Source organism: Lonchura striata, chromosome 3 (assembly GCF_050655825.1).
Source record: "Lonchura striata isolate lonStrDom1 chromosome 3, ASM5065582v1, whole genome shotgun sequence".
NCBI classification, from domain to species: domain Eukaryota; kingdom Metazoa; phylum Chordata; class Aves; order Passeriformes; family Estrildidae; genus Lonchura; species Lonchura striata.
Window position 1 is genome coordinate 39,393,480 of NC_140705.1, and position 24,369 is coordinate 39,417,848.

Genomic DNA, 24,369 nt, shown 5'->3' on the forward strand with positions numbered 1-24,369 from the left:
TTTGAAAGTCAGACTTACAATAATTTCTGACTGAAAGAATGACAGGTAAAGCCCTAGTCGATAATGAGTAAAATATGCTTAGCCTGGGAAAAAAAAGGAGGCTCGGGGGAGACCTTATTACACTCTACCTGAAAGGAGCTTGTAGCCTGCTGGGGGTCCATCTCTGCTCACAGGTAATCAGCAACAGGAACAGCGGACACAGTCTTAATTGTGCCGGAGGAAGTTTAGGCAGGACATCAGGGAAAAGTGCTTCATCGAAAGAGTGATTTGCTTTTGGAATGTGCTGCCCGGGGAGGCACTGTCCCTGGAAGTGTTTAAAAAAGACTGGACATGGCACTTAGTGCCTTGACCTAGTTGACAAGGTGGTGTTAGTTCACAGGTTGAACCTGATGATCTCAAAAGTCTTTTCCAACCTAGTTAATGCTGTGATTCTGTGAAAGACAAGCAAACTCCTCTTGATCTTTACATGTCCAGATATTTTCTTTTAAATTCAGTGTTTCTTCCAGATTTTTCTAATTCTTTTACTTTTCTGTCTATATGTGGCCTACCACTATCCCTTTTAATGCTGTATATCTCCTGAAATACATTGTAAAGCTACTAATAACACAGCTCCTAGTTGTGGGGAAAAGATACGTTCTTTTCACAGTATAAATCTGGGGCAAGACAGTTGTAGAGAGTTTTCTTTTTACTAGGCTATCATGCCTATACAATATACATTGCAGATACTTTGCTAAAATATTGAACTTTATATGTAACTTAAAATTCTGTTCAAGTTGGTGAAGACAGGAATTATCTAGCTACTAGAGCACTGAAGTGGGTTCCAGGCATTTGCGGCTCTCTTCTTTATATATTCTGCATCATGGGAAATCTTTTTAAATTATTCTTCTGCTTCTCTTTTTTTCCTCTGTAAATGAGAATTTGCCTTGATTTAGTGCTATGAGCAACAAAAATAAAATTCTTAGTGATTTTTGAGCTGAGGTCAGATATTGCAGGAACACAGACATACCTGAACAAATAACAGTTTTCCAAATAAAATGGAAATGTTGCCTTTTTATCATTCACATACTTACAGTCAGGTTCTTTTAACTGCTGAGTACTCTCATATCTTCCTGCAGCTGCAACAAGTCTCTTGCTTTTGAGAGGACTGAGAAACCATTATAACCCCAGCAGTCAAATTGCACAAATATTTCCTTCTTTACCTGTACAGATAGCTGTCAAAAAAACTAGCTTTATTGCAGTCATTTTTTTTTTTTTTAAATGCAGAGCTGCAAAATGTACATAATCCCATGAAGCCAATGCAAACAATCCTATACTTTCTAGTTCCTTGTCCAGGGCAGCTCTGATCCTACGTTCATGTACCAGAAACTATTTTCTGAAAATTTAGTCAGAGCTATTTTTCCTTTCATATATTCTCTTTGCATATATATCTTTGCTTAAGATCAAATACTCCAGGGGTCTTTCTTTAAAAATCTAAGTTGAGCACCTGAAATCTTGCAAGGTTGGTTTTCCAGCCTGTAGTTTTTAAGTATTCTTAAAGTTTGGACTTCAGAACTGGGACCAATAATTGAAGAATAGATTTAAAATGTAATACTGAAGCAGCAAGAGAACTTGTTTCTTTTATTGGGCAGCAGTGGGTGGGCATTTTATGACATAAGTTTAGTTTTGGTTTTGGTTTTTTTTGGTTTGTTGGGTTTTTTTTTTTGCTGCAGCACTGTTCTGAGAGCTGATGTTGCTATTTATGACTGCATTTAGTGCCTCCTGATGGTTTGTCAGTGTTGTTCCAAATACAGCCTAGTATATTTTCTATATTATGTTACTGGTTCCCAGACAGATATAGACATTCTATATCTACACTAATTTTTTCTTTTTACTTAACAGAGAAAGCCTGACAATACTCATGCTGTCCTTGCAGAATCTTCTGCAGACTCTACAGACAAAACTTATTCTCTACTTTAGTTAAACTGGTAACCATATTGGATCAAAATTGATTCCTTGAGGACTTTTGTCTATCAATATTATACTCATCACTGAGTCATCCTGCACTGGATTCAGCATTTCGGTAGATGGAGTACTGCATAATGCCTTAAAATTCTAAATAAGTTTTGTTGCTTTGGGTTCTTTTGCAAACATTTCTGAGACTTGAATTGATCTGTGTTAATTAACCTGTTATTCCACGTCTTCTAGTAGATTTGTTTAATTCTCTGATGTTATTAGATCACCAGCTCACTACAGCTAACCTTTTCCAATTCTTAGTTTTTAGATGTGTCTGTTAGCTTTGTAATCCTTAAGAATTTGGCGACAGGCTGTTCCCTGAAACATGTTTTTAAGAAAAGTGACTCCTTGCTGGGCTAAATATAGAGCACATATATACATCAATTAAATGTTCCAGAAATAAAATGTCATAAAAACATTTTGAAAGAATTGTTTGAATCATAGTATATATTCTTTGCACAAAAACATCCTTGTTCTTATTTATACCTAGAGAGTTAATATTAGTGTATTGATAATTCTAAATATGCTCCCTGTTTGTTATTTAGTATAATGTCTTGAGTTGTTAATGTTGCCTTCCCATTTTTAGTTAGTGATGATGCTTTTTATCAGTCTTGATCATTTTTCACTTACATATATGCAGAGTAGTTGGAGGAGCAGCCACTCAGCCTCCTCAAGAAGCGATGTCTTCTCTGAATTGTGATTCTAAATCTCCTGCTATATTTCAGTACCGTTTGCCTCCTGTAATCCCTGGGGTCTGGATCTACTCTCACATTCCTTGGTCAGGGTTTTGTTCATGCTTCTGCATCTGAAAGTGACAGTGTCTTTGTCTTATCTGCTGGATCTCCAAAGTGGATCCCAAGCAGCACAATAAAAACAGACGTTTGGCATTTGGGTTTTGTCATTGTGATTAGGCCCACAGTGCACAATGATGCAGACATAATCTTGTATAGCTCTGGAATAGATTATGGGCAGCTAAAATGGGATGAGATTTTGGACTGAAAAGTTCAAACAAGGTGTTACTGAGCATATCCAAATTATTTTTCTAGAGGCTTAATGAGGGGTGTCAGTGGAAGTTGTTCACAGGGATGGCAACTCCTATGATCTATTTCTATTCTGAATATTTCTAATATGGAAAAGCAATGGCCTTTTCCTGTCAGGCTCATTCTTAATAATGTATAATATGCTTTTAGGAATGTTTTCAAGAGGTTTCAAGTGATTAATCTTGAAGCTGGAAAACTTCATCTTGACTTATTAAATGTTGGCAAAATAGCAAGTTATTTTTAAAAAGGCATTGGAAAGGGAAACTGTCAGATACACTGACACCTCTATTAGCAGATATATCAGGAATGTTGATTTTTAATTTTTTTCCCATCTTCCTCTGTCCTTCATGCTGGTTATGGAGATATGAATTAAGAATAAAAATTGCACTTTAATGTACTGTGAATTAGAAACAACTTTTTTCTATTTTCTATGTCTAAAAGTTTTCATATTTAATATTGGTTTAAGACTTACTTTGGTTTTCAGTATATTAAGAGAATTTACTTACTTTTCACAGAATAGAATCATAAAATCATTAAGGTTGGAAAAAACCTCCAAGATTCTGACCTTTGACCAAACACCACCATGTCAATTAACCATTGCATCGCCATGTCCAGTTATTTCTCGAACACTTCCAGAGAAGATGACTGCACCACTTTCCTGGGCAGTCTGTTCCAATGCTTAACAACCCTTTCAATGAAAAAACTCTTCCAGGTGTCCGACCTGAACCTCTCCTGGTGAAGCTTGAGGAAATTTTCTCTTCTCCTGTCACTGGGAGAAGTGACCAACCCCCACCTGGCTACACCCTCCTTTCTGGCAGTTGTAGAAAGTGATAAAGTCACCTCCAAGCTGTTAATTTATAAAGCTAAGGAAGTATTAATGCTACTTCAAGGTACTCTTGGAAAATCAGGAGTACTGGGAAGAGTTTGTCTATGCAGAAGAATAAGTGAAATCAAAACTGTGAGAGGCGTAGAAAAAGTCAGCTAAGACGATCAGAAAGACCTGCTTTACATGAGGAGAGCAGAAGAACTTTCTTTGTTTAGTCTAGTAAAATGAGGTCTGAGGAGGAATATAATTGTTTTCTGTAAATATATAAAGGGAGTAAATACTGAGGGAAGGGGAAGCAGGGAGAGAAACATTGTGCTGTTAAATCTAAAAGATAATTCTGGCTCAGAAACCAATATATATAAACTGTTTGAGTAAATGAAATGAAATTAAGAGATGGAGTCTCAAAATCAACTGAGCCTTCTTGTAATACTGGTTGGGAACAAGATGGATATTTCTTAATTTATGCTGAAGATGTTTAGATGAGCTTGTGGTATAGTTGAGGAATAGACTTCCACTTCTGTATTCTCATGGCCTTAAATGGTTACGTAGAGATTATATTCTGTGATTTCTGCTGGAGTAAAGGATAGATGAACGTGTATGAGAAATGCTATTTCTCAGAACATGTTTGAAGCAAAGGCAAGCTCCCATAATTGGTAAAAATGGTAAATGTTGATACATTTAATCAAATCCTTGCTTTGTGTTTCTGCTGTGTGAAATGATATAAAAGTGCCAGGTGAAGGGTTAGAAGATCTCCATGTTCCTTCATCCCTGTATTTTTATTTGTTAAATACAATATATTGCTACAGTTATATTGCCAGTAGTATCTGGTGAGATGTGAAGCTTTTCATTTAGGGGGTTCCTATGCCAGGGACACTTCAAATAATTTTAAAAATTCTTATAGCAGCATCTGTTAACCAAGGGAAAGCAGCTGTTGAAACCTCTGCAGAACCTTACCTGTAGTTGTTCCGTTGGTACCATGAAAATTTAACTGTGTAGTCTTAATATTTCATTATTTTATTTCCATGATACACATAAATGTGTATGTGAATTATAAAAGTTGTGTATAATCAGGGTCACCTCTAAAATATGTAATTGGATTGGCAGTTGAAGATATTTGTAATGTTTAATAATCAATCTGAGTTTCTAGAAAATGTTTTCTTTTTCTTTAATTTTACATATGGCATGCTTCACTTTCTTTTTTTGAATACCACACATCTGTGTCATCACATGAGCAATCTGAGAATATCATATCTTTCCTCTGTGCTTGTGAAGCTCACAGGCCTCCCTCTGTGCCTTCAAAGAGGATTCTCACTAGCACCAGCCAACAGGATTAAATCAGAAAACTGAGCAGCTATGGAGAAACAATAAGTGAGAAGGGAAATGAATTCTCATAGGGTAGAAGAAAAGTAATAGGGTTGAAATGTTTTCATATTGTTGGTCTTTTACTTAGCTCTAGACCTACTTTGAAATAGCAGTAAGGATGCAAATTAACTTTTCATGCTCAAATGAGAAAACAAAAGCAAGAATTACAGGAAGTGGTGAGAAAGCAGTGATCTATCAGAAAAATTAATTGTATAAAGCAAGTCACTTAAAGCCATATTTTACTTTGTCTGTAAGTATATCTGCAGCCTGCACTTATTTCATAATAAGAGTAATCAATTCTGTACACTGAAAAATTCTGAGCCAGCTGTTCCATTGTGACCAGCCTTCAGCAAAATGCTTTTAATGGCTCAACTGGATGACTTTGGTGTTTAACAGAGGCAAATTTCAAATAAAATCTAAAATATATTTTTTGTGCTTACACTTATTATGAAACATTTGTGTCTGTTGCTGTGCTGTTAGTGTATGCCTGATCTGTTAGTTTTTATGTAAATGTGTGAGGTTTTGCAGAACTAAAATTTTTGATATACAAAGAAACAGCTAAACCCAGCAGAACTGGTTTTCTTTAATCTTAAAATTGTGTTGATCCCTTTTGTTGTCAAGTAAGTGTATTTTTGTCATTAGAATTTTTCATTTTGTTGCTATCCCTTATCTATTTAGGGCCCATCTTTGCTATGATTTTTGTCAAGGTTTTTTTCTGAATGGTGCAGCTGCAGAGAACCTGGAGGTGAGGGTCAAGACCTCTGCTGCTTAAGGATTTTGAATAGCTATGTCCCTCTCTCAGGGACCTCACACTTGGGGTAGTTTGTGGTTCTTTTTGCTTTAAAGAGGCTGAACCCCTTTTAGAAAAGGGGCAAATAGTGTCACCATGCAACTCTTCTCTGCTACAGCAGCAGGGCTAGTAATTTAATACCTTGATTTAGAACAGTATTGTAATCTAGGAAGCAGGTGGAGTTACAACTGGTTACGGTACTTTGGATATTAATGGCTTGGCTTGCCAGTAGAATTCTAAAGCTGTATATACTTTTGCTGTTTTAATTATGCATTCATTAAAAGCTTTTATACCCAACAGAATAAAGTAAATATTGTTTGATCTCTGTAGTGTGCTCCCAGACTGTAGATTTGCACAGCAGGGTCTTGATAATCTGAATAAATTGTATTTCCCCAAGGAGTTTATCTTTCAAATAAGGTCATAAAGAAATGCATTCTTTCCCCTTAGTTCTCCTTGTGCTTTTTCTGCTATTTATAACACAGAACACAGGAATAGTGGTATATTGTAGTCTGCTGTATCCTTGGTTATGATTAACTCTAATTTATCAATCTGTTACATCCTTTTCTGTGCTTGTGCAAGGCAATTATTCTCTAAAGTATAAACGAATGAAGATGATTTTGGAAGCAACTTAAACACAGTGTTTATATATATTTTTCCTGTTTGACAATTTATCATATCTCTATATTAAAATATACCTCTGTATCAAAATATTCACACTGTCACATCATTTATTTTGAATATTTTATATTGTCATCTTTCAGATTATGTTTGTTTGTAGAAAATATTTTCTTTTATGAGGCTTTTAAATGTCAGCTTATTGTTGAATTGGTTTGGCATCTAAAAGTTGATACTACTGAATCAGAAGATCCTTAGTGTGGAATAATAGATTCCCTTCCTTCAGTGGGGGGATGCACGCTGAGTAGAATGCATGGGATCTAAGGTAGTTTCTTATTGTAGAAGTAGACACGGATAAATAATTTGGACAATTTACTAAGTTGATTTCACTGTGAGATTTCAGAACTATTGCAACTTAGTTTTAAGTGCTCTACCTGTAATTTTATACATATTTTCTTAGCCTGAATGTGTTTCAGCAGTGTAACATGCATCATATTAGAAGAGATAGGATAACTACCTTCAGCTTTTATTGACAATTCTGCTTGTGTCCATATTTCATCCTTCAGTTCAAAAAAGATAAGTGGCATTTACATAAAAGTTTATGAAAAAGGGGTTAAAAGTTCCAAAAATTTACATAAGCCTGGTTTGTAATGCCTGTTTTCAAAGAACATATAGTGCAATAAAGTACCACAAGTAGCACACTACTTCAAAATTTTGTAGTTGCTCAGTTCATGTAATATAATAAAATCTGTGGAAAGCAGAGACTGCCAGTACTCTTACTCATAAACACACCTAAATTTCCTGTTTAGTAACCTATTTCACCACTTACCAAAGTTTTTAAATTCAATTAAGGTTTTAGCGTGAAAAATGTATTCAAATCAAACTGAGCTGACAGTGATTGCTTTGATCCTTCCTGTGGGACTTTTTTAAAGCTAAAAGATAAGACGCATTTTCCTTGCAACTAATTTATATACTTAATTTTAGACTATTTTTGAAAATTTAACCACTTATAAGAGCAAAGTTATGTGATCTGGGGTATACATTGAGCAATCTCGATGTGACATTTTTGCCCTCTAGGATCATAACTGAGGCAGTAGTGTATAGTACTGTAAAAACTTGATTTTAATTTGTGAAACCTAATGCAATATTTGCCTCTTTGTCTGTGAAATATAAACCTGTAGATCAACTATAACCTTGTAAAATCAGAAATGAACATTACTGATTCCAGGCGAGGGCCATTTTTAACACAACACAATTTCAGTATTCATTAACAAATAGACTGTAAGTTCAGCAGGTAACTAACACATTATGTTAGAAAGCATCAAAAGAAACTTAGCAATGAAAATAAGTAAAGACATAACCCCCTGCCCCCCCCCCCCAAAAAAAAAAGCCCACATACATAAATAAGCATCTGAAATAAGTTACTACATGCAGTATAAATAACTGGTGAGATGTTATTTATACATCCATAAGTACATTTGGCCTCTTCAACTGTAAGACAGCTTTCATAAAAACAACTTTGATTGTTGGTGATTTAAGAGGATAGGGGAGTTTAGAGCTCATGAAAAATATTCAAACCTAAAATGAAGGCTTACCAGTATCTTTCAGATTTCACTGAAAATGTGAAGATTTTTTAGGGGTAGATTGCATTTGTGTGTCTCATTACTGGTTCTCTCTAATAAGGATTTTGTTATGTTGTCTCCAGTATTTTCCTCCTCTGAAGTCTGTTAAAAGCCACCTCTTCTTCTCAACTGACACATAGTGGGGTTTGACCAGGCACGTATTTTAGTGGGACTGTTGATCCTCAGCTCACAGTGCTTGACTATTTATTTATTTATTTATTTATTTATTTATTTATGTCCCTGGACATAGCCATTGACCACAAAAGAGCTCAATAAATACACATTAAGCTCTTCTAAATTTCTTTCTGGAATTTGGCATTTATTCAATCAGTGAGTTCTTTCAAAAGATAGTTTTCTGAACTAGGGACAATAAACTGTGGCTGTTGCTTGTCAAATACTGTGATGTTTGCTTTGAATAGACTCTTATGTGTTGTTGTCACCATTGCATGGCCATCACAGGAGTGGGGCTGTGAGGTGCCATCTGTGATCTGAAGATACTAAATCACCAAGCAAGCACATGGACCAGATACTTTTCATGTAAAATTAATTATTTTATCTTTATTTCTGCAACTGCAGATTTATCCTTACCTCCTCTGTGTTAGCGGGAGGAGGAGCTGACACTAGAATAGCTGTGGCTTTTGGGATGATGACTGTTAGTGCTTGTTCTGACAATGTAAAGAACTTACCTTTGTTCTCCAAGACAACCATGGGAAACTCTTATGCAGGAGTCTAAGTAAGATAATGAATAGGATTTATCTTTAGTGTACAACTCTGCTAGGGCAGGCGAACTATTCAGACTGGGAGATGTATGTAACAAGCAGGAACCTCCACATGAATTTGATGCCATTTTCTCCAGTACTGACTCCTCTAAGCAGGTTAAAAAATTCTTTCTCCACTCTCCATTGCATATGCATAAACAGCTCCACAGTCATCAGGACAGGCACCCAATTCACACGTTCGAGATGTAGTCCATAAAACATTCCAAAAAAACCCCTCTTCGCACTTTCCCATCTTCCCTGTTGCTCTGCTCTATCTGCCAGCCGTGCAGCTCATTTGACATTTACAAGATTTCTTGTCAGTTTCATTTGGTGCTGCCATTCCATCCAGCAGAGCAGTGAAAGTGAAATTGACTTAATTTAGTCTGTTTCTCTTCCTTGCTCCAGTCCCTGTGTTAACTCACCAGCAAAGTGAGACTGACGAGGCTCCTTGTCATTCTCACACATGGGGCTGGTCAAGGAGAAGGCGGCTGATAGGGAGCAATGCGGTAAATTGGAAGATGAAAACCGGGATTGCGGAGGAGAGAGGAGGAGAGGTGTGAGCACGCAGCAAGAACAGAGGAAGCGGGTAAACACGATTATTTCCCAGGTGCACCGGGTACTTCTGTCTAATAGAGGTGAATTCTTGGCCTGTTCCCTGAAGGGAGCAGTGTGGTCTGGAACAGCGGTAGTTAGTCGTCTAGCTACTAATTTATGAGGGATGCCAATTTGAAAACATTAGCCCATAAATATCGGTCATCTGATAGCAGGATGGGCGAAGCTTCCTGCCTTGAGCTACTATAGCTTTTTTCTCCTCACATTTTCAGTTGCTAGAAGGAGAGGGAGAAGGAGTAGGAGGTCAACAGCCACTGTATTTTGACTTTAGTGGTTTAGAGACTTAGAGGAAAAAAAGGGTTTATTTGTTCAATGAGGAAAAATTAATGCATAATAAAATAGAGTCCAGCATCTTGTATTTTGTGAGGTTTCATAGAACAAAAATTGTGCTACACAGGTGCTCTAGTTCAATCAAAACAGTAAACAATGAACAAACAATTGCTGTGTAACAAACCATTGTAGTTAAAAAATACATTTTTTAAATCCACTTGTTAGTTCCCGTGAGCTCTTGACATACAGTGTAAATCATGCTGGTTTATTATATTATGTACTAATCCATATTTCTTACAGATGCTTCATGCATATATAACCTTAGGAGTTGCAATATAAATTAGTACTATCATATATATTTGCATATGCAACAGTAACACATATACATTTTGAATGAGGCTGTGTTAATTAACTTCCAAGTTATATTGCCTTCCTTCTCCACAACTCCAAAGGAATAACAGTTTTTCATTATCTGAGACCCAGGGATTTTTATATTCTCTCTTTCTGTTTGGGATATTTTTGTGACGTGTATTTTGTTTGCTTCATCCATTTAGGAATTAAATAGCTTTAATTATTTGGACCTGTACAAGCTTGCGGATCTTTTCAACCTCACTTTGTTGGAGAATGCAGTCATTGGCTTCTTAGTAAAACATCTCTCTGAGCTATTGAAGAGTCATCCTGAAGAAGTTCTGGCACTCCCATACTGTCTTCTTCGAGAGGTTTTTAAAAGCGATAGACTCACTTCACTCAGTGAAGAACAAATCTGGCAGGTAAGGAGGTTGGTGAACAACCAGAATGTGTGACACTCTATAAACCATAGCAGTAATATGTTGTTTTGAAACCCTGGAGCAATCTCGAGGGAGAATAAGCACTTGAGCAAAAACTGTGAATAACAACTGAGGGAAATTTCTAAATGAAATTCTAAAAATGTTGTGTTGTGTTAATGCAATTACTTTGTTTGAAAGAGAAATTTGTCATGCTGTTTTACTTCTGCTACTTAAATACAGCCAGAGATTTTCCTCCAGATCCAACTTCTTTGATGGGAAAAGATGGCTGATGCATGCTAATTTCCTCTGATGAGGCTAGTGCCATGAGTCTGGTGGCAAACCTGCTTCTGCAGTCTCTCTCATTCACTTCAGACAAATTTAGCTGTATAACTTCAATAGTCACTGAAATTGTTTGGGCCACCACAGCTGACTTTGCCTGAAGCAAATGGGAGAATCATCACACAGGCAGTGCTGCTCCAAATTAGTGGAAGCTTCAATGGAGGGTTTGTGGCAAGAAGCCTGAGATCACTTCCTTTTAAAAAGCTGGATCTAGAAAAGGACCAGGTTGCTAGCCATAAAGTATTAACAAGATGAAAGCATTGTGTTGTGACCTTTAGTGTGTATGTGTGTATGGGCTGGGAGAAAACCTAATGTGAGTAAAACACATAGCTTATTAAGAGAAACACAAAAACTAAACCAAAATCTGTCTTTGGAAATGTTCCCATCGTATGTCTGTAAAAATTGACTATGGAGTGGAAGGAAATCTCTGTAATATTGATTACCCAAAGATGTTTTCCTGTATCTTTTTTACTGTCATGTTTAAGAGAGTTAAGTATTTCAGTGTTTTTCAAGGTAGAAGGAAACTTGCTGAAAAGAAACCTGTGCATTCCTTTTAGGAAGTGTGTTATATTGGTCCAACAGAGAAGACTCTGATTCAGAAAACAGATTTATTTTTCAACCCCTGTTATTTATATATTTATCTTTTGTATTTTTCTAAGGAAATAACTATATTTAGATGCCATCAGTTTCTCAAAGTGTCAAATGTGTATTCATCAGCGAGATTCTTCATGTTCTGTGGATGAATAATGTCATGCAGGATAAAATATTCATTCTTAAAAAAATAAAAATGTCAGGTTAACCATTGTGAAAATGTAACATAACCCTTCAGTTATGTAGCAGGCATATTTTTTCCAAAATTTTGAGGCTTTAGATTATGGACTGTGTTACAAAGATGATATTTTCTGCAAACACCAAAATTAAGTTTGACTTTTTCCTCTCCTAGTCCCTGGAGGATGCCTGTACAGCAGAACCTGCAGTACACTACACATGATGATGGGTTGTGTTTGGTTTAGGTTTTTAAGGCACACTGCTCTGGAGTCCTAGCCCACATTCCCTTTATCAGAAGCAAGTTTTGATGTACAAGTTTATGCATGGAGCATGGATGATTGGCTGATTGGGTTTCATCTTCATTTCTTTGCAGAGCCAGTGGAATCCCCTAGCTACATGCTTCTGCTAGAAGAGTTTCTGTGGGAAGCCATACAAGTATAACTTAATACTTGCTCAGTAATATGCCCTCTGTAATCTGCCATAAGGAGTATCTGTTTGGGAAGCGGGAGTTTTCAAATCCTGTCTGTCTTGTTATGCAAGACTTGGATGTAATTTTCTTAATTGTGTGCACTCCAGTCAATGAACACTTCATGAGGCAAATATGACAAAGCCTCTGTTTCTGTTGCAGGGTCATACTGGGGAGAGATAGGTAATATGCTGCTTTCTGAGTGGCAACAAACTCCAAACTGTCCATTTAAGTGTTATCATAATAGCCTCTCTAAAGGTTACTAATGCTGTTCCGAAGAATTTTTTAAACTAGTTTTCTGCTGCAGGCACAATGTGAATCCATCTTTTTAATTCATTTTGTAAAACCAGGAATAAATATATGTTTATAAATATTCCAGCTTCCCAGGATGAATTAAAAGACAGATATAAATATTCACCAATTTGGGCATTCAGAAGGCAATAAGAAACTGGTTTCTTGCTTTATCTTAGTAAATAAGTAATTCCCTCATAGTCAACCCAATAGAAGAAAATCAAATCAGACCAGCTATATTGCCTCAAGTGTAGTTAAGTTCATCATTTTTGCTAAGGTTATAGTGGTAATGCAATATACCATGGAAGAATCTAATATTCAGCCCAGGGTGAAGATTGGGTATGCCAGAGGATTAGTGTCAGGGTGCTTTATAGAAGTGAAACTTGATGGACAGGCTGGAGACAGATCTACAGAATCTCATTAAATTGCTGAATTGTTCATTACTGAGCACTCTCACTGTAATAAAGTGCTCATTGACTTTGACAAATCCCCATCCCATGTTTTAAGGAAGAACAGCAAAGCAAGAGGTGTTGGGGAAGCTGGAGGAAATTTGCACAAAGTGGGGCAGATAATAGAAAAGCTGATGGGAGGATGCTACCATTTGATCCATCTGTCTTACCTGTGACTGATTTGGCCTCTGCACACACACAGGGCTGCGTGTCACAGCAATATGAATTCAGCATGTCCCCAAGGCACCTTTGCTAGTAGGGCTGCCATGAAGCTCTAAGCACAAATTAAAGCTTCCCTCAGAAAACCTCTGGAAAGGGTGCCACTGTCTGCAGAGCAGTTTTTTACACCAGCTTGAATTCCCAATGTCCACGGGGTGATCTGATCCTAGTGCACATAAAGATTAAGGTGGATATTTTAATGCATCAAAAGGTGTACATGAAGTGATGCTTGAATATTATTTAAACTGAAGTGATTGCAGCTCTTATCTGTCATACTTTAGATTTTTCTAGGCTACCAATCCAGAATTGGCTAATTCTAGTGAGTATGGTGACATATAACTGTGAAAAAACCAAGTCTGAGAAAGTTAAGTGGTAATATTAGTGGCAGTGTGCTAGGCTATGGGTTACTGCCAACTACTACAGAAATTCCTGTTGATTTTTCAGACTCTTTGGCTTGGTATGTCTTATTTTAAGTGGAGACAATAGACAAGCACTATAGTGATGTGTTTCTTAAAACAAATAAAAACCAAAAACCCCACCAGAAAGTCTGTGCAGGCTGTGAAATTGGATCAATTTATGAGCCTCTTCAATCAGGTCTTTCTTAGATAAGCTAAGACAGTAATTATGATTATTAGTTGACATAAGATATGTTTTCATATTGATTTTTACATTTTATTAGCACATGAGATTATGATTTTTTTTTTTTTCATAAAAAATTTTTGATTTGTCAGCTGCATTAAAATGCGTAAAATTAAGCCAGTGACATGGAAAAAAGGATTAAATAAAAAAAAATGAAGAAAACAGGAAAGAATCATGAAGAAGGTAGTGGAAAAGAAATGTTGTCTTCTGGTTTCTTCTTCTTCATCATGACCTGTGAAGCACTTTCTTTTTTCCACAGGAAGCAGTCATGACAAGGACATAAATGTCTAGTTTATCGTGAAATGAAAAGTTAGTCTTTTCCTAATTGACCATTATAAGAAAGATTCATTGGCTGTACTTCAAGGAAGCAGGTGAATTCTTTGCCTTGATAATTGAAAAAGTTACCAACTCTGTAAGATGGAACAAGTTTGCCAGAGGTAGAGGGCTTGTTGTTGGAACTTAGCAAGTAGAAAATGAGCCAAAGATTTAAGTAAAAAACTAATGTTAGCTTAAGTTATGATATAATTATGCGTTATATTTGTTATTAGAAACTTCAGTGTCATGAGGCTTAAATATCCATATTTCACATATCATACTACTGGTTATAAAGAGAAATATTTACTGGATTATTCTGTCTCCCTGCCGTAGATTGGTCAAATGGTTCTGTATTAAATACTGCACTCGATCCAAGGTGGACTCTTAAAACATATTTGGAAAAAAAATCTTAAGTGAAATCAGTATAGATTAATTTCTTCCACCTGTGCTACTGTTTAAGTGAGTTGTTAAAGGAGATATATAATTTTCTAACAGCTAACAATAAAAACAGATCAATTTTTGTATTTGTCAATACATCTTGGATGCGAGGTTAGAAGTTTTCCTGGGCTTTCATATGTTTTTCTTTTTTTTTTTTTTAGTCAACTGATAAGCAAGCGGTCTAGGAAAGCTAGTAGATAAAAATGCATGAGTGGTTTATTCAGCTAGGATGCATGCAAATGTGTTGTGCCTTTTCCAAGGTATTCCTAAGACATTCTAGCCCTGTTAAATTCCTTGTGTGTAACTTCTGAACTTGTGTTCATGAAGTATATGTTCCATATGTGAAAGCATAACACTAGTTTTTCATTTTCTCCCTGTGGATGTGCAAAACTGGTGTTCGGTCTCTGTATTGGAGAAGTGTCTTTGCTTGAATAAGTAGAAAAATAAATGACAAGAAGACTGCAATGTTACAGGTCAATATAAGCTTGTAACGTATCTTTTATAAAAATATTAAGTGTAGAAATCCAGTTTTCTTGTTACAGTCCTGTTTATCCTCTTCTGTGCCCTGTTTTCAAGAGGCTTTTTTTTACTTTGGAGCTACAGTTTGGATTTCCTGATGGCATTTTTGAAGGGCCAAAATTATTCTTCTGCAGAAATCCCACAGTTCAATGCTGTAGGGAATTTTGTAGTGTACCCATTGTGGCAGGCTGCTATGATGGAACAGCTCTGTGTTGATGTTGGATCTAAAGACATCTTCCACACATCTCCAGTGATGCACACATTTACCTATGCAGAACAACAGTTTCTAAAGTGAGTTGTCATGTTCTGGTACAAGCTTGCCATTCCTTCATATCAGTACTTGATTTTTTTCTTCTGTCAATCTTTTGGTATTGCAGAGCAATTTTTCATATGGAGACAGCAGAAGTCATTTTTCTCAGGGGTGTATATATATATATATATATAAATGAAATGTGGCCTAAGTGCCTTGCTAAATGTGAACTTAAGTTTTACTGCGAACAAGTAACAACATAAAATATATGTGAAGGAAAGCATCTCAGTAATCAATGTTGTGTTTAAGCAGTATATTAGCCTTTCACTATTCAAGAAATAAGCTTAAGTGCTCTCTTGGGCAATAAGTGAAATAATGTCTACTCTAATGCTTGTTCCTAGTGAGTATTTACCATAAGCAGAAAACTACCTCTCCAAAATATGGCTGTCAGCCTCTCATCAAGAAAGGCATAGAAGAGAAAAAAGGGGCTTGATACATATCAAGGCTGAGGTGAATTGGTGAGGCTAAATAAGAAAATTAACATATTACCCATGTGTGTTTTCCCATGCTTTTTCCTCCTTTTTTGTACCCTTTTTGTGAAAGTCTATATAAAAGTGCCAGAGAGCCACCTGTGAATGCCAGCGTCCAGCGTACTACGTCTGTGATAGTGGTACTGTGTGTGTCATGACTAGCTGCAGGCAAAATCACATGGTTACCCTCAGATAAAAGTAGTATGGAAACATAACTGTGATAAGCTGCAGGTTTCCTTTTCCTTAGTCTAATCCTCACAAAATTGACTCTGTGCAATGGTGCATTCCTTGCACTCTCTCCAGACTGGGTGGGATTAATTTTTATAAAGGATGTGCAGCATTGGTAGGACATCCATTGTAGGTAGGCTAAGCTGGCAGTTGTGGCCCAAGGTGTGCAGGGAGGTTGGTGTCCACTGGAACTGCAGACTGGCCAGGGTTCGTGCAGGATACAGAGGGTCAAGCAGTGGATGTAGGCAGCAGGAACTCACACTGTTCAGCTGATGTGCTCAGGTCACACACAGTTTTCCTGATATAATTTCTGTATAGTTTGTAATAGTAATGGCATTTTGGCTTGTAGGGGAAATGAATGCTGTCCCTGTTGGCACCATTCCCTTATTTTATGAAACACCTTTCCCCTTTGTCTACTTTAGTTTAATTTGAATGGGCTCTTAATTTTGTCCTTTACAGTAATATCTTATGAACTTTACATATGCCTTTGTTCCAAATTTTTAAATGTTTCATATTCCTGTTTTTTGAATGTTAGCTAATATTTTTACTGTTATTTATCAAGTATAACAATATAGAAAGCAATTTTCAGTATTAAAGCTGTGTTAGGAGCAGCTGTTTGTTCTTCTATTGTTCTTTTTGTTACATGTCAGAAAACTTGATTATTTGCTGCTATTGTTGTGAGCATTGGACAATTACTAGAGAGCATTACTTTTGTCTTGCTGTCCTACAGTAATATTACCTCAACTTATTTCTCCCAGATTACCTTCAGAAGTGCACAGAGCATCACACCAGTATTTAGAAAGGCTGCTGTGCTCACAGCTCATGGATTTAGGTCACTTTTTCAGCTAAGCAGTGGATGTGCATTTTGATTTTAAAAAAGACACCAAGGTGTCCACACAGCAAGACTTCTTCTGTGTCAATTCATTCTACATTTGAATTTGTCTGCTGTGGGGGGATTTGTATTGACTGTTGCACTCCTTGTGGCTCGGATCTGTTGGATACGATCTGAAGTATGATTCTATAAACATACAGATATATATGGTTACATTAGAAAAGAAAAGTTGCTGAAGCTGTTTTGAAAGCCAAGTGTGGTTGAAAATATATATTAATTTTTAAGTTAAAGAAAATAATGTAAAGTCTAAAATCCACAGATAGCATGGATGATCAAATATGGAAGTTAATGTCTTAATGTCTTCCATTCAGAGATATAAATGTTAGTAATCTTTACTCTTTCAAAATCTTTGTAAAGCTGTTTAAAACTGTTTCCAGTGGATTTAAACTTGTGGAAAATGATAGGAAATTAGAAACTCTTCTGAGAATTCCCAGCTCTGTATTTCAACAAATTTTCCTCTGGGAGCTGATAGAAGCATGACTCTTATTTGTAACCACAAAGCCAGAGAAGACAGTGGAAGAAAATGGAATTTCTTGTTTCCTGAACCCATACACATGGTCATCAATGTGTTAAGACAGCTGGAATCTCATTCTGGGGTTAAGTGCCCCCAGTTAGATGCAGTGAAGTCGCACTCATGTGTCTAGACCTGCGAACAGGTGTGTTGGTTCAGCACGACTGCTGAGATCTCATTAGCTGTTGCCCTGTGCTACCACTCCTGCTCCAGGATCAGGACACTGGTGGCTCCAGGAAGGTGAGATGGAAAAGCAGTGTCACTCATGTACAGCCTTTTTTACTCCAGCTGGGACACCCTTGGCAGCTTCCAGATGCGCAAGTGAGCTGCAGAGCTGAGGGTTTCCTTGCCTTGTGACAAAGGGTTCCTTTTACTCCTTTGATCACTTTGGACTCCCTCGTGCCAGGGAGAAATGGAAGAAATTACGACAAATACACTTGTCAAAAAGATCTTAAGAAGCTTTCCTGTGAAGTGGCTTCCAAGCTAATGGTCTATGTGGGATAGTAATGACAGATTGGAAGATCACAGTCTCTGAAGTGAAAATCTGTGCTGAAGAGCTTTCAAAGTGCTCCTTTAGGGTGGAGCCTATTTTAATGTTTTAGTGAAACTATGGTCCTAATTTTACAAGGTTTATCTTAGAGCAGTTACAGGTGTTTTAGTTTACTTCAGGTATTATTTAGTAGGTTTATATAATAAATTTATGTTTATTTTAATCTTGTTATGGGGAAGCTCTGATATTCCTAATTCATTAGATACGTTTGGGATCTCAAATGCAATTACAAATGTGGTTCTGAGTGTTTAAGTCACTTTTTGAAAGAAATAGCTTTCTTAGAACAATTAGTTGATTTTGAAAAATTAATGCAGGACTCATTTGTTTATGCAGTGAGTTAATCTGAAGCCCATCATGTGGGGATTAAATCAAAGTCAATAAAACTGAATCAAGGAATGGGGATTGTTCAGCCTGGAGAAGGTGTCAGGATAACCTTATAGCAGCTTTTCAGTATCTAAGAGGGCAGACAAGAAAGATGGAGAGGGATGGTTTTGAAGGGCATGTAATGATATGACAAGGGGAAATGGCTTTCAGTATAAAAGTTGGTTTGGATCAGGGATACAGAAGAAATTCTTTATTGTGAGGGAGGTGAGGCACTGGTAGAGAAGTTGTGGATGCCCCATCCCTGGCAGTGTTCAAGGTGAGGTTGGATGGAGCTTAGAGCATCCTGGTCTAATGGACACTGTCCATGACAGGGTGTTGGAACTAGGTGATCTTTAAGGTCCCTTCCAACCCGAACTGTCTGTGATTTTTGGTTGGAAAATTTGATGTCAGAGGTTTTGTAGTAACACAGTGTGTTGAATACATGCATATTTATAAACCAGCTAAGGAGAAGCATGTACTTTGAAGTATGTTTTTGTATGTGACCAAAGATATTTATGACATACAAGTCCTGTGTAGCTGTTGTAAAGATTATTATAGAAAATGAAACTTTTTTTTTTTGTGATTTGTTGGATTTGCCTATTAAATCCCTAGAAAATTATACCCTAACAATAGGGAAGAAATGCATAGGAATCCTTTTACATTCAAGAACCATTTAGACTAATTTTCACAGAGCTGAATTGCATCTTTATAGAATTTTGTCAATTTTGTGCCTATTTCATTTTCTAACAGTTTTTTACTGATGAAAGCTTGAAGATTCTTGTCTCTGGAGTGAGCTGCTACATTTCTAAAATATATTTCAGAGGGAAAAATAGCAACAGAGGAATAGGAATAAAAACACTGTGTATCAGATGGTAAAAATTGTCTTTTCCACTTACTAATTATGTACCAGCAACTTGTTTTAGTGCTAAATGTGGCTATGTAGAGTTTCAATGCATTTGATACCAACCTAAATGTTTTCTCTAAAAATAAAAATGAGTAATTCTAGATTTTGAAATTATGGTTGCTGGAGGTAGGTCCTTTTCTGCCTCCCATGTTCTCTGTCCTTACCCTGTTTAAGAAAAGATAAATGATATCATAAAGCCTAATCTCCTTAAAGTGAAATCAAATCACAGTTAAGAGCCCTAGTTAAACAGCTGTGTTTATGAAGAGATAAGCTTCTGTTCTTTGCAGCTCCAGAAAACTTACCAGATATAAAGCACCTAGCAATGTTGGTTCTACCATCACAACAAATGATGGAGGATCCAAACTTGAGCATTTTGTGATGGATTTGAAAAGGGACAGCAAGAAGTTTTTACCTCAGAGCTTCTTGCCATTTTATCCAGTTATTAAAGAGAGGCAGGTTTTATGGACCTATGAGGCTACATTTTAGGAATGTTGATGTGACGATGCAGAGCAACACAGAGTCCCCAGGCAGTGCAAAGGAGAGCTGCTTTATTGCAAAAACCTGGCCTTTTAAAGCAGTTAGGCCTTTATCAGATTCATAGTTTTAAACCATAACAAACATAATTCAACCAACCACAATGTGAACTCGCAATAGTGGCAGACTTGTTTTTCTACCTCTAATTCAGCTGAGTCACTTTCCCTTTTCTGCTTAGCCAAAGTAAGAGGCCTAAGCCATGGTTTTTACAAGGCTCTCCCTTTGCCAGGTTTTACCTAGATGCAATGTGTTTATGGTGAGAAGATTGATTTTCCGTGTAATTTCTAACTCTCTGTGGCTGGACTTGTTTCAAAGGAAAAAGTTGAGATTGTGCCTCTGGACAAAGCAAGACTGAGTCTCTGGATGCCATATTTTGGATTTGGTTTTATTGCTTTGCTTTGCTCTGGTTTCATTGGCTTTGCATTGTCACCCTCCACACTCCTTTTTGATGATCTTGTTAAAACAAAATTTGCCTTGATAACAAGAGTAAGCAGAACCTTTCCAATGTGATCATTCCCAGCTCATTTATTTTATGTGTGTAGACTCCCAAGTGTGACAGCCATTGCAGTGCACAAGAAAGCAGAGTGTCTGTGAGTGGTGGGGTAGCTGTAAAGTCTGTTGCAATAGGAGCTGCACACAAGCTCATACAGCTTTTAAACACATGCTTGTACATGTGGAGTGTCACTGAGAGGGGTTGCACAGGGCCTTGCTTGCCCCTTCTATCTCAGTGGAAGAACAAGTTAGTTGTGAGAAGTGCATTTGTAAATCTGCCTTGGTAGAGAAGCTCCAAGTGACTGTAGAGGAAACTCCTCCCTGGTTTGAGGACTTGATCACACAAAGGTAGACTTCTCTTGAGGCACACTATGGACAGGTTTGTCTTTGCTGCTCCAAGGTTAAGAAAGGATGCAGTGTTTATTGCCTGTATTGCCTTGCACTTTTCAGCTGCAAAAATATCTCAGGTACTTTTGGCAGATGATACTTAGGGAACTGTTTTGTCCTCACTTTCAGATACCTGCATATCACCAGAATTTTTCCTGTGGCATAAGCAACAAAATTTCCACTGTATTTTTTGTAGTGGAATAAAGACACTCAGTTGGACAGACTGAGGGGACAGATTTTGATTAAGACACCTAATTTTTCTCTTAGTTCCCATTTTGAGAGAGTGGTTGAAATGTAAACTTCTCTTGGGGAAGCCTGAGTTTTACTGCTTATAATTTGCTTTATGATACTTGGAAAGAATATTCTGTATAATTTTGAAGTTCAGAGTCCCCAGAAGGTGTAAAATGGCAAGCTTTCATGAGCTGTGATAATTTACAACAGCTGAGAGTTTACCTTCTGTCTGTACCTTCCTTCACTTTGAACTCCAGTAGATGAGAACAGTTTTTTATTACAGCAACTCATCGCTTTAATATGATTACTTACCATATATAATGTTATATATTAATGTAGTTCAGCTAGCCTTTTGTAAAGCTGATTTGAGATCATAGTTATTTTATTGTAAGTCTAAAAAGATGGAATATCTTCATTGAGTTTAATCAATGTCTTCTAGGTAAACTTCTTACTCTCATGACCAGTAAATATAAGAAATGAAGAAAGTGTGTAAAAGAAGTGAATGCAATTCTGAATGCATGCATTCTATTATTTACTTCTATTACAAAACAGGCATTTTTTTCTATGTGTTTCATAGGAAACACGTACATAAGATGAAACTAGCATTTTCTTACTCTCCAATCTTTTTTGTAAAATAATGTCCCTTTTGAGAAGGCCACTATAATTATGTGGTACTAGGGGCAAAGGAAGCTTGCAGTAAAACACTAAACTGACAATGCAAGGAACTGTACTTGGTTGGTGGAGAGTTTGTCTTTAGATAAAGAATTCCCCTCTTTCTCACAAGGATGCTGAGCAGAAACAATCTGAGACGGAAATACAGGTGTTAAAGATGTTACTCCTGAAGCTGTTTGATTATGAGTAAGAAATCTGCCAAAGATATATATGTTGTGTTATCCCCCTTGCATCTATTGAAACAGGACAGGACAACAGGACAGCTATTGTGCAGGACAATATTTTTGTCCACCAGCAATTGGTGATGGATGCTTTACTGCTTAAATGCTTTAAGGAGATAGATATTATCAGCAGTTATTATTATCACTTGAGAAAAATTGAGAAGTATTTTTAATACATTTTGATTTGCTTTAATGCTGTGAATTTTTTATAAATGTGTGTTTTTAATGCATCTGCATTATCTGTCTCTGTTTTAGTTACATAATATCTGCATAATATCATGAATGCATAATTTCTGGTGCTAGAGACTTTGACCAACAACTCTGCTTGCTGCAGTGTTTTTCAGCTGAAAGATCAAAATCAAATTTCTGCCTCTTGCAAAGTGGCTTACAGACTGCAGGGCTCATGTTCTGAAAGTTGCAGGTTGTCACCAGGCTATTACATAAATCCCAAACCAGCAAACCAGCCAAGAGACAGAGCATTTCTTATGTAGGCGAACAATTCCCTGTGTAGTTGTCTGGATAAATCCACTGCAGCTTCTGTGGAGCCTGATCAGAGGTCAGGAGGACATACTCTAACAAGTGCTTTCACTCTCCAGAGATAATGAACCTTGGTGTCCTTTAATTTTCCTTTGGGGCTATGTATTTCCTGAAGTCGATTCATTTATATTTGGCTTCCCTCTTTATTGCTGGAGCCAATCCCTCAGTCCTCCAAGCCCTGTTGATCTGTGAAGCTGAGAGTCTGATTGCATCACAGGAATAATATTTGAGTCTGGAAGGATGCATATTTTTTCTTTCCTGCCAGCTGTGGTCTCAGTCTTCAGTTTGGGAACAGACTTCAGGGGGTGTCCATGTACACAATTCCAGTGCCACTGCTGAAGCAGAGTTCTAGCAATAGTGTGGACTTGTCTGGGTGGGAGTTGGGGACAAATAGCAGAATAGCAGAATCTTTTAATGTGTGCAGTGGTCCCTTGTGGTGCAGAAATGTGAATCTAAGACACCTCTCTTCATGTAGAGAAATGTTTGCTTCGGAATCTTCTTTCTACTGTATCCAGCAAAACACATGTTGGCAGCTTCCTAAACTCTTACTTATCTTCTTCACTGGTTTGTGAGGAATTTTTTGCATTCATTCCAAGAGTTCACTCTCTATCTCTATATATAAAAACATATATATATATATATATATATATATAAAAGTATATTTGTGTATACAAACACATATATACACACGTATGTATATATATTTCATAAACAGTGTCTTTATACTTGGAAAAGTATAGACTTCAATAATTATAAATGGCATCCTGTGTATCAATAAGGATGTGCAAGCCTGCTCACAACTTCTTTTGCTGAGGGCACTTCCACTAAGGTGAATGTTCTGCCTACAGTCCAAAACTTCTAAGGAAGTAAAACTTCCCTTCTGTAGTATGAGAAGAGATACAGGACATTAAATTTCTTAAAAGCCTTTGGTGTTTGGATCAAACTTTTCTATCCACTCCCATTTCAGACAATTCATAATCTTTGCTTCTAGGGTGCTTGTTTTGTGCTTTGGTATGCTGATGTGAACATGGGTATGAATTTTGTAATACTTGACGAACTAGAGAATATCTGAAGATGACCAAGATCACAGAACAAAAGATTTACCACTCACTATTTGAAATACTTCCTCCTTTCAGAGGTATAATTAAATGAGATTATTTTTATTTACTTCACCTTCCTTGCATCAGCCTTGTGAGAAGGGGAAGCTATATGGGTGGAGCACGGTGAGTCTGGGAGATGAAGTGAACCTAGCAGAGGAGGTGCAGGACACTTGAATTTTTCATTCTTTCCAAAATTTCTGTAAGCACCCCCTACATTTTTTCCTTTTTTTTTTTTTTTTCCTGTTCACTTGTGAGACACTCTGAATCAGTGCTGATGAGTAAGGTGAGAAACACCTAGTGGGATTGATTAATTTCCCATCCTTTAAAACGTAGGAATGAACAACCCAACCCACCAGAAAACTAAATATTGATGCTGTCAGTGGCATGATAATTGGTCTCTACTTTCATCTGCAAACAAACCCTTGCTTGGATTCTATTATTCATTCAAAGAGGAAAAGGGTTATTAATGCAGTGTTCTTTAATTTATATTTTTCTTTTGTGTGTGTGTGTGAGAGAGAACACAGGAGAGCAATAATACAATAAATATATTGGCTAAGAGAAAACATTTGAAAACGATCCCTACCAATTTTTTAAAATCTTCTCTTATCATGAAGAATGTGAACTGTGATAAATTGTTCTGCTAATCAAACAGCACTAAAAGGTTAGGTCATTGGAAGTCTTTAGTAATTTTGTGCTTTTCAAGAGTGAATTTGTTAAAATTATGCTGAATACCCACTTAAAGCCTGGGCTGAAAACCCTACCTGTGTTTTATAACTCTGCACTGTCAGAACCCATAATAAGTCAAACATTCTTTCAGAGGTACTCATAAGGGAGAAAAAACCCCGTAAATTCAAGAGTAATTTCAGATTG

At 36.8% G+C, this 24,369-nt stretch overlaps 1 protein-coding gene across 25 annotated transcripts in view; it reads left to right on the plus strand.

Moving 5' to 3' along the window:
• Positions 1-24,369, plus strand: part of KLHL32 (kelch like family member 32) — a 118,897-nt gene that overhangs the window by 68,812 nt on the left and 25,716 nt on the right. For all 25 annotated transcript variants that reach the window (XM_085574892.1, XM_085574880.1, XM_085574881.1 and 22 more), the window contains one exon: positions 10,442-10,657. In XM_085574892.1, coding sequence (XP_085431018.1) covers positions 10,442-10,657 — 216 coding nt within the window. The remainder of the gene's footprint in view (positions 1-10,441; positions 10,658-24,369) is intronic.